Source organism: Lepus europaeus, chromosome 6 (genome assembly GCF_033115175.1).
Source record: "Lepus europaeus isolate LE1 chromosome 6, mLepTim1.pri, whole genome shotgun sequence".
NCBI classification, from domain to species: domain Eukaryota; kingdom Metazoa; phylum Chordata; class Mammalia; order Lagomorpha; family Leporidae; genus Lepus; species Lepus europaeus.
Window position 1 is genome coordinate 15184259 of NC_084832.1, and position 16034 is coordinate 15200292.

General features: G+C 41.5%; 1 protein-coding gene across 9 annotated transcripts in view; it reads right to left on the minus strand.

The window, feature by feature from the left end:
- MBNL2 (muscleblind like splicing regulator 2) overlaps positions 1 to 16034 on the minus strand; it is a 170177-nt gene that overhangs the window by 37896 nt on the left and 116247 nt on the right. For 7 of the 9 annotated variants that reach the window (XM_062194007.1, XM_062194006.1, XM_062194010.1 and 4 more), the window contains 2 exons: positions 6942 to 7142; positions 3602 to 3865 (listed from right to left, as the gene is read on the minus strand). In XM_062194007.1, the coding sequence (XP_062049991.1) occupies positions 3602 to 3865; positions 6942 to 7142 (465 nt within the window). The remainder of the gene's footprint in view (positions 1 to 3601; positions 3866 to 6941; positions 7143 to 16034) is intronic. The other 2 variants (XM_062194014.1, XM_062194015.1) reach the window with 1 other exon arrangement.

The following is a 16034-nucleotide window of genomic DNA, read 5'->3' on the forward strand; positions in this document are numbered from 1 at the left end:
TGTCCCACTTCCTTTTGCAGAGTAGTCCTTTCTTTGTATCCTCCCATTCTGGTCTATGTGAACAAAAACAGCTAACACGAGGATTCAAACACCACCGGGGAGCTATGTCTGGCTGCTACATTTTAAAAATTCTGGTGAGAGTCTCTAGAGGTTATGTATGAAGAGGTATTAGGATAGAATAAGTTTCTGCAGAAAGTAAATATCTCTTTTTCTAGAGTCAAAACTTTAATTTTTATTTTTTAGGGTCTAATCAAGCAAAACTAAGGAGGGAATTCACAGTCCACGATAATAAAGTTGCACTAAGGGGGTGTGCTGGGTTCAGCTGAGTGGAACATTAATATCTTCTAACTGCAATAGTCACTCCCACTGCCCTTTTGAATAGGGAAATAATAGTTATTCTCCAATGTACTGAGTAGTCTTGGTACTAGAGTAAGGGTACTTTGGCTTTGTCCATCTACACCTTGGCTGGCTTCAAATGAGCCTCTCACTACAACCAGACAGACATGACAGACTTGGTAATTTTCCTGTCATTGTCAGAAAGACACTGGCTTTCGTTCTGAAACGATGTTCCTTTGGGTTGTCTTTGAAGATGCAGGAGATCCTGTGACTTATCAGAACTCCAAATTTGGGCATGGTATAATAATCCAGAAGCTACGGTAACTGTAACCGTGGTGACGTGTGAAGGAGCACAGCTATGATGGGAAGACAGGAGGCTGGGTAATGAGCTGTTTGTACAGATGACCATCCCAGCTCTTCTCCTGCCAGCTCAGGTCATCTACCACTGACACCTCCGAGCTGCAGTGTTCCTTCAGTGATCAGGTATAGACTGACTGCAGATCTACACACTGGTATGTCTAAGAAACAGGCAGATAAAATCAGGCTTGGCACCTAAGGTCACTCCTAGTACCATGGTTCATTGTATTAACAAGGATCTGAGCTACTGGGACTTGTGTTTGCACTAGTCATCTCATACCCCAGTGACCAGAAACCATGGGACCCAAACTGAGCCGTTCATAGTTTCTCACCAGTTTTACTACAGGCATGGTCACAAAAATGACTGGTAATTTTTTTTTCTCCCTAGTTAGAGCTAAGGTAGAAGATATTAATTTTTTCCTTGTCTAAAGGTGTTAAGAACATTTCACTGCATATGTCCAAAGCCATGGTCTGTGTTGTGTAGAGAAGCTACTATTAGAGAATGAAGATGGCTGACCAGAGACAGAGGGAAGAGAAAGAAGAGGGAGGCTCGCTGGTCTTGAAGGCCCTGCATCCAGGCCCTGGGCCCCGTTTTACCTCTCCGCCTCTTTATCAAGCACTACAAACTTTTTCATTTAAGCTACTTCATCTCTTGCAGATAGAGTCCCTACTATCCTTGGGGCTCTTCTGAATATGTAGATATGATTTATAATGTGAATTCTATGGGAAAAAATGTATTCTTAGTGCCCAGCAACCAACACACCATTTAGGATAAGTTGGGGCTGGCCTGAAAGCAATCTTACTTCTCAAGGGATGAGATCATTACTAAATGGATGGTAAGATGGATTCCACTCTGGTCAAATGGATACAGGGTCTCATTTACCCGTTAAAAGAATTCCTTTTCATCACCATTACGCGATCACTTTACTCCCTGCTTCCTTCCTCTTCTCCCTATTCCCAGTTGTAGTGAATTTTGGAAACTACTCTTTTACTATAACAAAGAAAGGAAAAGACCTTTTTTTTTTTTATTTTTTTTCCTGACCCTCTTGTGTGGATCCATGTGTCCTTCCATGTGTAGAAATCCATGCACTCAGGAGAACCAGTGTTGTGTCCAGTGACATGAGAATGAGAATGAGAAAAGCAAGGAACACTGAAAAGACATTAAAGGAACTAAAGGAACAGTAAAGATCTCTGAGGAAAACAGTGAGACGGACGAAGGATGCAGTTCTCAAACTGCCTGGAGATAAGCTTGGATTAGAAAGCTCTCTCCCACCGGGGAGGGTTGCGGGTGGGAGGGAAGTTATGGTGGGGGAAGCCGTTGTAATCCATAAGCTGTACATTGGAAATTTATATTCATTAAATAAAAAGTTAAAAAAAAAAAAAAAAGAAAGCTCTCTCCCACCAAAACCTCGAGGCAGGCTCTGTATCTCTCTGGCCGTGTCTCTGTTATTCATCACAAGCCTGTGCCTTTATGCACGTCTCTGAGAAGAAGGTTGAGCAATGATGAACTTGCTCGCCACCATTCCATTCCCACCAGTTCTCAGTGTACAAGGTGGCAGGTCACTAGAACAATGTGTTTTTGAACAATGACTTTCCTCCCTGAAGCTGTATTTGTCCTTCCCAAGGAAACACAGGCCACAGAGTCCTTCCCACCCCACTGGACTCTACCACGTATTTCCATCCTGTCAGTAAGAAGCATTGTTGCTCTCATCGAACTCCAGGCTCCTTGAGGGCAGGGAAGGCAGCCTAATGTATTTATTCTACCCAAGCACGTTGCCTGATGCATGGCAGCTTTTTCTAAATGATTTGAATGAATGAATGCATGGTGCGTATCATATATTAAAGTAGCTGTGATAAGCCAGAGATCTCACATTAAAACAAATTACTTGGAAATTTCTACAGCCTAGTACGGTGATTCTCCATCTTTCCTGTACATGAGAATTGTTTGGGGTTTTAAAGAAATACCACTGTCCAAGACACACCCGGGCCAATTAAATAAGAAAACCGGGGCAAAGGAACTCATCCTGTTAGACTCTTCAAATACCTTAAACGCCTCTCAATGAAATCCCAAAAATATCTAAATTTGAGAAGTGGTGTCCTAGGTAGGTGCTTCTGAGATGTTAACGGTTATGTTTTAAAGTTCAGATTCTGATTGCAAAGGTCTGGGGTGAGGCCCTAGATTCCGGAGGGCCAACAGGCTCCTGGGTGGCAGTAACCATGGTGCTCGAGGTCCCTAATGGACAGATAGGCTCCTTGAGCATCTGGAGCTGTAATGGGCTCCCAGGTGGTGGCAGCCAGGCTGCTGCTGCTCTCTAAGGGCTTTGGGTAATTAAGGGAGGCAAGCCAGGGTCCAGGTCTTTATTTATTTATTTTTCCCTTTGTTTCGCACCAGCCTTCTATTTTTGTGTTTCATGAAATGCCATTCTATGTAAAATTTCACTGGAGGGGGTAGAGTTTGACAAAAACTGCCCTTGTGATAAATAAGAGAAGAGGGAGAAAGCAGGAAAAGAGAAAAGCCAGTCACTGCTCTGTCACTTGTTGCTAGGAGTCTCTCAGGACTGCTGTCTGTGGGTCAGCTGCAGGGCTCCACCTCTCTCAGAAAGACCCTCAGTGCAGTCTCATAGCCTAAGTGGAAGGGACAGACAGAGCCCACAGCCCGCCTCTGCTTCCCTGCACCTGAGGGATTTATCTATTGTGCTGAAGAAGGGAAGGAGGGGAAAACAAAACAAAAACAAAGGGAAAAACAACAACAAAACTTAGGCAGCGGAGCAGCAGGAGTAGCAGCCTTCCACATGTCCCAATTGCTTCCAAGAGCATCTAAGTCCTAGCCCTAGAAGCAGCCGGCTCCTGGCAGAGGGAGAGCGTGCCAGGACGGCAGGTGCAAGGGCGCGCAGGCCGCCGCACTTACCATGACTGTGGCCGCGGCCGCGGCTGCCTGGGCGGCCACCGCAGCTTGGTTGGCTTGGTGCTGCGCAGCTTTGATTTTGGCCTGCAAGTGTGCAGGAGGGTGAAAATATTTGCATTTCTCCCTCATGCAACGCCCCTTTATGTAATCCATACAAACGGTTACGGTGTTGTCGTTTGTGTCGATCATGGTGCTGTCTGCGGGGTGTGCAAAGCGGCAGTCGGTCTCTCCCCGGGCACAGTTCCCTCGTTGGAACTCCCTGCAGACCTGAGACAGGGGAAGAAGAGGGGGCGATGCGGAGGGAAGCCCAGAGGCCAGCGCGTGCCCCGGAGGCCCAGGGTGCTCACGTAAGCAAAGGAAGAGAGGCTTTTTCTTACTTTCAATGGTGGCTTTAGACCATTCACAATAACATTTTAATTATCCATAACCCAAGTAACTACAATTACTGAGACACTAATTAGAATTTAGTGTTGCCCCCTTGGCTTGGGTGAAAATTTGTAATGAGAAAATAATCTGAAATCTGCAGCTTGGCTAATATGAAGAAAACTCAACGAAGCCTCCCCTGTCCCTGAATAGCATGTTGCCTGCTTTGTCTGACCGGCGGTCGGTGTATGACTTCTATATCTCTAGATCTCCCACCCTAACAGTTCTGGGGATGCTGTGTGTATGTGTGTGTGTGTGCACGCACCTGCTTTGGGAGATAATCACCATGGATTATGCCAGCAGGTCACAGCTGTACAACTCCAGAATCTGGAGGAAATGACAAACTTATTGCTCCTGCATCTGGGGACAGGGCGTGAAGGCAAGTGAATCTGAACACCCAGCCTCTCCACCTTCTCCCCTGCTCTAATACAATAATTTGTGCTCATTATAATAAAAAAAGAACTATATTATCCAAGAAATCAACATTTTCATCTTAAGGTCATTATATTTTTTAGTCAAGATTTACTTATTTATTTATTTGAAAGTCAGAGTTAACAGAGAGAGAGAGGTAGAGACAGAACGTCCAACCACTAGCTCACTCCCCAGATGGCCTCAAGGAAGCCAAGGAACCAGGCTCTCCCATGGGGGAGGCAGGGGCCCAAACACTTGGGCCATTTTCTGCTGCTTTTCCCAGGCCATTAGCAGGTAACTGGATTGGAAGTGGAAAAGCCAGGACAAGAACCAGTGACCATTAGGGCTGCTGGTGTCGCAGGTGGCAGTTTAACCCGCTAACCCATGATTCAGGCCCCAGTATATTACTTTTGACAATACAGAAAAAAGATAAAACACATATAAAAAGGAGAGAAATATGGAAAGATAGAGAGAAGTAAATGAAGAGAAGTAAAATAGAGTTGAAAGTATTGATTTTCTTTTTATTCTTTTATTACTGAGTTATCTTAAATCTTAGTCAACTAGAATCCCCCATCCTCTGAGCATTCTGGGAGCTCAAGACTTTTCTGTATCATGAGAACTTTTGTAAAAAATTGCAGAGTATTCTTGAGTTTGCCTTGAATATAGACAACATGAAATAACATCAATACCATATGTATGGTACTTATGTGCTTCTTGCCTGTTTTTAAATTTCATTAATAGGTAAGACTTTCTAGTAGAACTGCACATCCTACATGTACGTGGTAGTTCACACCATGATCACCGGCAGTGTTTATGATGGGCCACTGGCACGGAATTCAGTCTGTGAAGTTCTTGGGAAATTGTTTCCCTAACCAGTGGGCAGTTGGCTTGAAGGGTAAACAGGATAAATCAGAAAACTGCTCATTGTTTCCCTTCCTCCTAGTTTGGCCATTAGTCAGCATTTTATCTGTTCATAAAAAGTACAACATAAAAATTGCTGAGATGTTCCCACAGATACTGAGTAAGCCTTCCTCTTCACATGGGATGATTCCTGTCTGTGACACCATCACAGGCATGGACCAGTCATCAGGCATTTGCCAAGGGTCTCTTTGTGTAGCTGACTTCATTGTTGGTTTGAAAGAACTGAAAGCTGCTCATGCTAAAGTCGTTGTGAATCATTTTTACATATGTCTCTGTCTACCAGCCCTTTTGGGAAGGACTGTTTGTTCCCAACTCCATTGATTTAATTTGTTTTGTAAAACATAGTCATATCCTGAACACCAGAGTTCCATGGGCCCAGCAGGTGGAGCCCCAAACACTTTTCCAGTCCTGTGAAAGGTCTATTCAATATGCACAGGAATAGGCTAGATCTTTTCTAAACAAGAGTGATTAGAGTTCATAGTCCCTTCATCTAGGGATCCATATACTCCAGATTAAATGAAAAATATGCATCTTTAATAGTATTTGCAGTTTGAAACTCCAAATTCTAAAACATTCACAGCATTACTAGAAAACAATATTTCTTTTCTCTCCAGGCTCACTGGGTCAATATTTAAATGAATGCAAATTCAAAGAACATTCTCTAATGATACAACATAAGGAGCAGTGTATATCCTAACCATACTCATATCACCTAACAACTTTAATCAGAAATTGAATTATAAGAACTCTTTCAACAGTCTATCAGACTCTATATAACCTTATAAAATGCTCTATTAAATACCCCAGAGATACAGAGTATCATAAATAGGTGAATTCTCTAGCTCTGATTAAAGAGAAATTTTATCCAACAAAGTATAGGAAGGTTGGCTGGATTCACAACTTAAGATTTGCTTTATGAATATATGGACTTGTTTTCTTGAATTTTATAGAACACTTGAATTTAAGTAGAAGAAAATATCTCATTAAGTTTATCCAGCCACTGATTGGCCCTCTGTCTACCAGGAAACACAACTAGGGCTGATATTTTGGAGCAAGTCATACTTGTTTTTAAAATGCTGAAATATGATCATACCAGTAGGTAAACAGCTGTGGTCGTACCTACTCCCACTCCCTACCTCATCCCCAAATGTCTCGCATCATCCTCACTGCTGGATTCCTGCTCTGCCCATTTACAGAACTTTCCAGGATCCAGCAAGGGTTTACGCCTGGCATAGCAGGAGGTCTTCAGGACCTGGCCCCATCTCTGTGGTCTGTATGGGATTGATTTCATACTGATTGTTGAACATTTGGCCCTTACACTCGTATTCCATAAAGGCAATTTTTGTTTATATTAAAGTTATTCTTTTCACATAGATGATTTTTCTTTATACTTGGCTTTAATTTCAAGCCTTTGAATTGGCAGTGCATGAGTTCTAGATCAGGGTCTGAAGTATGTGTGTATGTGCACATGTGTGCATGCATGTGTGTGTGGCTGTTTTGCAGGAATGAATTAATAACTTGCAGGCATTCACTTGTAAGTACACTTCTGCCACAAATGCATCTCAAAGCACAGAGAGAATTGGCATACCTCCAGTTTGTCAGTCCTGAGAAGTTTCTGGGTTGCAGTTGATCCCGGAACAGTGACGGGTGGACTTCCGGGAACAATAACAGGTGTGGTGGGTAGAATTTCCGTTGGGACTAACCCAACTCCAGGGGTTACAGGTGCTAGGTAAGGAGCAAAGCTAATAGCCGTATTTGTCCCTATTGCGGGACCTACAGGAAAAGTGGGCTGTTAAAGGAAGACAACATAGGAAAAAGATTTCTTTAGAATAAAACTTTAAAAAATTTTCTAGCAAATGTCATTTGAGAAAAATTTATTCACCGTTTACCACACTCATTTGTTAGCTACATAATTCAATGCTGAACCATAAAACTTTGTCAAACTTCCCTTTTTGATTTTCTTAAAATTGAATTCCATATAGATCTTCTCTTCCTAAAACCACACAAAAATATGGGAGACCATCTTAGAAATCTAATTACAGAGAACACAAAATAGTAATTACCCCGCTAATTACTCATCATTCCACACAATTGAACGTGGCAAGACTAAGGTAGTAAAGCCCATGGAATAGTGTCTGATAATCTTTGATTTCTCCTATGTGTCACTGAAAGGGTGAGATGAGAAATAAAGAAACCCAATGATAATATCCTGATTTTCAGATCAATCAAGCTTATACATTCAAAAAATGGAGATTACTTGGAATTTTACTTTGCTCTGACTTACTGGTATGCTTCCATATGCCATAATTAACATGTATCTCACCCAAAATCTATATGCAGGTTTTAATACAGACCTACTTTTTTTTTTCCTTCCTAAGCTGCCCTATGTCTAGATCTGACCTTCTTCCCTTCCTGAAAGGTTGGCTAGAGGAACTTTCACTTTTCCGTTGACTGGTTTCTCAAATGGCCATTAAAAGTTGGCTTTGTTTCCTAGGTTACAAAATAAACACAAGAGCATCCAGCACCTTATTAAATTTGTTCTGTATCACTATACTCCTCATCCAAGGATAGAAGAAATATGCTAATAGATTGATGGGGTGATTATTTTTAAGAGCTCACTTAAAATATGTAAAAAAATTCTGCCTTTCATAAAGCAAGTATGTACATTTAAAAGAACAAACCTTGCTTCATCTTCAAAGAGCCATTTTTTTAAAAAAATTAAGACATTAAAGATTTTTCTTAGGAGGAATTTTTATACTAAAATGGATCTGAATGGTTCTTGTGTAGTTCGTTGCTTGGTTTTTACTTACAGATGATTTTTAACCTGTTTGTTTCTAGGACAAAAATTCAGATATGCTGTTGACTGTGTCATACTATTTCTCCATTTATACATTGTGCATAACACTTGTCTACTTATGACTCTGAATGAATTGTTTAACATATGGGAAAAATAAAAATCTGTGTAGTGAACACATTTTTTTTGCCTTTGTAGCAATAAGAGACAAATATTCCATAAATGGTCATGTTTTAGAAAACAATAGATTATTGATAGTTTGTGCAGGGAGTTCTCAAAGAGACTTCGAAGTCCTTATTGAAGTGGCTGGGGCTGGAAGAGGTGATCCTGACGGTTGAGAGGGCTGCTGCCTCAGAACTCCCACGGGAAGCTCTTAAATCCTTCTGGCTCAGACATAAAACTCACTTTAGAAGGAAGTTGCAACATGAGGGTTCAACATGGGAATAGATGGCAGTTAAAATTTTTTCTTCCTTGACTTTCTATAAAATTCTCTACATGTATGATACCCATTTGAGTCATAATTACAGAAAGTTTTAGTTTTCAGTAACTGTATCTTTTGTGATTTAGAACTCTTGAAAAAAAAAGCCAAGTGATTTAAATGGTATAGGACTGTAATGTTAGCGGTTTTTTTTTTTTTTTAAATCAATTCTGAAAGGTCATAAATCATAACACATCAGTGATTCAGTAGACCAGCCATATCAGAAATGCCTGGGGGATTTTAAAAATAGAGATAAACTCTGATTCAGTAGGCCTAGACAAAGGCCTGAAATTTGCCTTTAAAACCTTTTACTAGGTGATCTGACCATGTGGCCAAATTTAGAGGCCACTGCCACAGGTGTTCAATGAAAGTAGGTATTGTAAAATTGTCCTAAATGTTTTATTTAACCCACAGCCTAATTACCAACGTAAATATTTAGAGAAAAGAACCCTTGCCTGTGTGTCCTTTCTTATTTTTGGCAGAAGCAAATTCCCAACCCTCTCTCCCATCCCAACCATCCTTCCCAGCAGTTACTGGGAGCCAAGGTACCTTGACTGTCAATAGAATGTGAAACCTCAAAATTCATTTCCCAAAACCTTTTTGGGTATCAACAAATGTATCCCAATTAGCTACATTTTGCTTTCAATAATATATTTAACTCATTCATCTGATTTAGTGATCTAAACTGAATGTTCCAGTATGTTTTATTGATGATGGCAGTAATGTGGTTCACAGACAGAGGATTGTTGAAAAGTAGAAAACTCAGACCCCAGTTCAAATCCAGTGCTCTGCCACTTACGAGTTTCCATCCTGGGGAGGAAATCAGCCTCTCTGAACTTTAATTTTTCTAATCCACAGAGACAAAGTCAAACTGCCTTGCTTAAAAGGTCAGGCTCAGTAAGACTCTGTTTTTCCCCTACATCTCAAGATCAGAACTCAGTAACAAGCAGTTCTCATTAATAGTGTAAAAGTCAGTATTAACAAAGGTGGGTGTTTATTTTTTGTCTCAAATTATCTAAAGATTTATAACAGGAATTTAATCAGTATGGCAATATAACTATTAGAGGTATAAATCTGAATTAAATTATAGCAAATATTTTCTTTTTTGAAATATGGGCTGGAGAAATAATTTCTATCATGTCACACAGGCCCTACGAAGATACATTCAATTAGATATTTTTTTCATTGAAGTTTATTAGTAAGAATATAAAGTTATGGTTCTTTGCTGAGATGAGCACTTTATATTATTATTATGGACAGTCATATTTTATATCTGTGAAAGGTTCTGGCATTTTGTTTTTTTTAAAAAATTATTAATATAAAGAGAACAGATTTCATGTATTTCATAGGTACAGTTCTGAGAAGATAATCATACTGTCCTTCCTCTCCCTCCCTCCCTCAATCCCCCTTCTTCCTTTCTTTTTTTTTTTTTTTAAATTTTTGACAGTTTCAAAGCATTCTCTTACATGTTTGTCTTCTTTAATTTTCTCAAATCCTTAAGAAGCAAGTGTGGCAGTGGGAATTTTGCAGACTTACAGGAGAAAGCAATTTAGAGTAGAGATACTAAAAGGGTAACCCCAAGTCAGTACCACTGTGGTGGTGTGGATGTGGCCTGTCCTCCAGGAGTGCATGCATTAGAGGTTTGGTCCTCAATGCAGCAGCATCAATAAATGGTGAAACCTTCAGGAGGGGCTTAGCTTAGTAATTAGGTCACCTGAGATACTGCTTGCAGAATGAATTAACATCATTCTTGTGGGACCCCAGTGCTGCTAAGAGTGGGTTATTATAAAAGAGGGAGATTGGCTCTCCGCACTCCTGGTTTTCTGGTTTCTGTCTCCCTTTTATATGAATTGTCACCTCTTTGAGGCCACGCAGCATGTGATCCTTACCAGAGTTGGGCCATGCCAGTACCCTTGAATTTTCCAGAACTAAATAAATAACTATTCGTTATATAGTACCTTGCCTCAGTTATTTCATGATAGTAACATAAAGTGGATCAATGTAGCCACTGAGGCAGAGTCAAGAAAAAACACCCAGGACTCCTGGCTCCCAGGCTGGGGTTTTGTCCGTTCCTCTGCACTTACTAGATTTTATTGGTAATTTTTTTAAACAAACGAGGAACAAACCCTGAACACTAGTTGCCTGTATGTCTTTACAGTGGATAGAGAGTGCTGGCAGAGTGTCAGCCTGGGCCTTCTAACCATAGGATGTGTGTGAGGCTACTGCATATGGCTGTGCACGGGGCGCTGATGTCTTGGCAACGTGGTTATCAGATCTGGGATTCAAATTAAACTGTAGTAGAGTCTAGGCTGACAAGGTTTCTTGGTATCTGAATTCCATTCTTAGCCAGCAGCTGAGCAAAGAGTAGGGCAGTGCCTCCACATGGTTCTGTCCCTGGAAGAATGTCAACTCCAGCTTGGAAAATCAGCCCTGCAGTTACTGCACAAGTGCTGTTGTCAGGCTATCTAAGATGTCCATTTGGTCCCCCTCTTCTCTCAGTGCTAATCCGTGGCTGAAGAAACCAGAGGTTGAGATCCACAGAAAGCCTTGTAGAAAAAATGCTTCTGAAATGTCGGGCTTGCTGTTTCCCTCCTGTGTCCTTCACTCCACACCCCTGTGTTTCTTTCCCTAGTTTTCCACTCTCTTTCTCAGCATGTTACATCACTAGATCCATGTTCAGAGATGAGAAACACATGTTCACACAGCACTCATAACATACAATGCACAACACATTTACAAACACACACAGAGACACACACACACATCACTGATATTTTGTAGTAGTAAGGAAGGGGCAATGGTGGGAAGCAAAGATTAAGTGGCTTTGGGTATTTTATGGCCCTAAAATTTATTCCATTGAGTTTTTTTTAAGATTTTATTTATTTATTTGAGAGGTAGAGTTACAGACAGTGAGAGGGAGAGACAGAGAGAAAGATCTTCCATCCACTAGTTTACTCCCTAACTGGCTGCAGTGGCTGGAGCTGTGCCGATCTGAAGGCAGGAGCCAGGAGCTTTTTCCGGGTCTCCCATACAGGTGCAGAGGCCCAAGAACTTGAGCCATCTTCTACTGCTTTCCCAGGCCATAGCAGAGAGCTGGATTGGAAGAGGAGTAGCCGGGACTAAAACAGGTGCCCAGATGGGATGCTGGTGCCACAGGCAGAGGATTAACCTACTGTGCCACGGCGCTGGCCCCGTCCATTTTTTAAAAGCAAGAATGCCATAGCTTCACAGTTTTAGGAAGCTGTACTTCAAAGGGTAGTTTTTTGACACACAAACTGAAAAGTTTAAAGATGGCATCTTCTAGGCCTCCTCTCTCTACTACCAGAAGCAGCTCTGGGAGGCAGAAGACTCAAGACCCTGTCACTAAGGACTGAGTTGTTGGGCTCTTTTTTTCTTAAGATCTATTATTCACTTGAAAGGCAGATTGACAGAGGGAGAGGGTGAGACAGAGAACTTCCATCAACTGGTTCACTCTCTAAATGCCTGGAGCAGTAGGGCCTGGGCCAGGCCAAAGTCAAGAGCCAAGAACTTTCTCAGGGTCTCCCACATGCATGGCAGGAACCCAAGTACCTGATCTATCATCTACTGCCTCTCATGAGCATTAGCAGGCAGCTGGATGGGAAGTAGAGCTGGACTCCAACCAGCACTGTGGCATGGGATATGGCGTCTCAAGCTGTGGTTCAACCTGCTGCACCACAGCACCTGCCATTATTGTGCTCTTAGATCTGTACCATACTAAAGTTACCCACTCTTCAACTTCATCCTTTCCTTTACTTAGGAAAGTTTATGTGTTCTGAGAAGGAAGGGAAAGAAGAATTACTTCTATATCCTATCAGGAATTGGGGAGATAAATATCCTAGGAGGAATAAAGCAAAGGGAGGATTTTTAGACATAATGAATTTTTTTAAAAAATTATTTATTTATTCAAGAGGCAGAGTTGCAGACAGAGGGAGAAACACAGAGAAGTCTCTATCCTCTGGTTCACTCCCCAAATGGCCACAACAGCTGGAGCTGAGTCAATCCAAAGCCAGGAGCCAAGATCTTCTTCCAGGTCTCCCATGTGGGTACAGGGGCCTAAGCACTTGGGCCATCTTCCATTGCCTTCCCAGGCCATAAGCTGGATATGAAGAGGAACAGCTGGGACATGAATCAGTGCCCATATGGGATGCCAGCGTAGCAGGTGGAGGCTTAACCTACTATGCCATAGCACCAGCCCCAGACTTAGTGAATTTGAGTCAGAGGGTTGGCAAGAAAAAAAACTGAGGTTGGCACTGTGGCACAGTGGGTTAAGCTGCAGTATGCAGTGCCACTATCCCATATGGGTGCTGGTTCGAGTCCAGGCTGTTCCACTTCTGATCCAGCTCCCTGCTGATGCATTTGGGAAAGCAGCAGATGGCCAAAGTCACTGGGCTCCTGAACCCATGTGGGACACCCAGATGAAGCTCCTGGCTCCTGGTTTTGACCTGGCCTAGCCTTGGTCATTGTAGCCATCTGAGGAGTGAATCAACAGATGGAAGACTTCTTTCCCTGCCTCTGCCTCTTCCTCTCTGTAACTCTACCTTTCAAATAAATAAATCTTAAAAAGAAAGAAAGCATGCTTTGAATTTTTACTCATTTAGTAAAGTATTTATTGGTACTGACACAGCACCAGGACAGTGCACACATTTATAAACCTTTAATGGTAAAGAACAAAACAAACAAAATTATAATTTAATTTTATGGATAAGTATAAAATGAGAACTCATCGACAGAGACTGATTGGTGGGTGAAGGGCATAGATGTAGAGTCCTTGACAGTGGAATGAAATTAACATGTGGAGAGGAGGAGGATATCTCAGTGACAGCAAAGGCCTTGTGTGACTGCAGGACTGCAAGTTTGGTTTGGGCTCAGTGGATGCTGCAAGAGTAGGGTGGCTGGGGATCAAATCACAAAGGAGAGCATAGGTCACAGTCAAGGTTAAATATTTAGGCTTTGCTCCCAGTGAAAACAGAAGGCATCGAAAGGTTTCCAGTAAGGGAGTGAAAGGATCCTATTTATGTTTTTAAAAGATTCTTCTAGTCGCTGTATATAGGATATATTGGAATAAGGCAAGAGCGGAAACTGCGAGATTAGAAAAGCAATATTTAAAAGATATTTTTAAAACACTGATGGCAGCTCAGAGAAGGATACTGGAAAGTAGAGAAGAATATGGATTTGAAGGCAGATATGACAGGACTTCCTGTGGAGCTGGATGTCAGAGTGCTCAGGGCAGAGTGTGCCTGTTTGGGTTTGGGACTGCTGGTGATGAGACTGTTTACTGAGATGGGAATGCAGTACAAGCCAAGATTTAGTTGTCAACATGTCAGGTGCCTATGAGAAATCTAGAGGTGAGACCAGTAGAAAGTTGACCATATGAGTCTGGGGCTCAGAGGAACAGTTTGGACTAGCAACATATGTTTTTGGGGCTCTCAGCCATTGATGATGTACAGCCACAGGAGTGAAAGAGACCATGAAGGAGAGGGGGATGGAAACAAATATCCAGCCTGGGAACTTCAACATACATAGAGAAATATAATGGGCAAAGGAGACAGAGGAAGAAGGAGTAATAAGTGAGAAGTTAGTGTTGAACAACAAGGATATTGATTATTGAATATTGCTAAGAGGTTGAATACTATTGTCTTCGTTCATTTGGGCTGTTTTAACAAAATATCATGAACTCAGTAACTTTCGACAACAGAAATGTATTTCTCATGGCTCAGAAACCCAAGATTAAGGCACTGGCAGATTCAGTGCATGTTCAGGGCCCATTTCCTTGTTCACAGCACCTTTTCCCTGTGTCTCACAGGACAGAATGGTGAAGGACCTCTCCCATGTCTCCCATGTCTCTTTGTGTAAGGGCACTAGCCACCTCCTGATACCGCTAATTATGAATTTGAGGGTACACATTCAGCCTATACAATAATGAAGGCAAAAAGTGCCTATTGGTTTGGTAACCATGGAGGATATTGGTATGAGACTTCTGTGGAAGAGGTTCAGTGGTGGAAGGGAGAAGGAGGGAGTGAAAACAATATTGCTAGTGCTTTATAGAAGTTTAGTTTAGAAGGAGACCTAAAGTTGGAGTATTTTTTGCTACTCTGTTTATCAGTTTGGCTTTAAGCAAGCCCTGTACGTGTATTGTTTTTCCGTGGCTGCTATAAACAGATCCTCATGCCTGTGTATCCTTTCACAGTTGTGAAGGGCAGAAGTCTGAAATCAGTTTCACTAGTCCAAAATCAAGGCGTTGGCAGGACCTTGTTCCCTCCTGAGACTACAGGGGAAAATCTACTCCTCATCTGTCCCATCTCCGGTAGCTGTTGGCATCTTTGGCTAGTGGCCACATCACTCCGATATCTAACTCTGTAGTCACACTGCGTTTCTCCTCTTCTGTCTGTGCCAACTCTTTCTCTTCTTCCTTCTTAGAAGGGCTCTTGTGATTGCATTTTATTCAGGAAGAGTCCCCTCATCTCAAGATTCTTAACTCAAGCATGTCTGCAAAGACCTTGTTTCCATACAAGGTGACGTTACAGATTCCAGGCTCCTCTGAGAGTCAGTGTTCAGCTGACCACACTGTATGAGGCCACTAATTCACTTCTGAGACTCTGAATTGAATTCTTTGTACAGCAGATCATTTCCGTACTTGTCACACTGTTTTATTACTTCTTGTGATTTAAAAACTTTTATTACAATATTTAAATGCAATATTCTTTTTTAATAGAAAGCATGATGATTATTATCTTCTAATTAATATTATAGACAATAAATAAATATAACTTTCCAAAATAGTTCAACTAATAGTTAACAGCAGAAATGGAATTTCCTTGTTAATACTGCTATCATTGAGTACCAGAGTCAGTCGTTATTAATTCTGAATAAATAGGAAGTGTATCATTCAAATGAGTGAGACATATAATCCAGTGTTACTGTGTTGACCTTGCTGGCTGTAAATTTATTGCCATAGACATTATTGAATATGTATAACTAAATTATTTTAGCATTTAGGTAATTTAATAAAATAATTTATGTGCGTGCATCAGTGAAGAAAACTATAAATTATACTGGTGTGTACTTTTAAAGAGGACCATTTAAATACCTATTTTTGGTGTTAAATGCGTTCAGAACTCTTATCTGTGTTCAGCCCTTACATCTGGGCCAGCTCTTAACTCATCCTGTAGAATACACTTTCATTATCCAGCCTCATCATTTTCTGTGTCCAGATCTTTTTCCTTTCCATGTATCTGTCCACCCATCAAAGACTGCATCCTATGTATCCTGGAGCCCCGTGCACCTGACTTTTCTTTTAGACGGGGCAGAGTGGTTCCTGACGACTTGTTTCAGAAACCCAGGGATGAGCAACACTGCTGCCAAGCTGCCTGCATTCTTGCCTCCTCTCA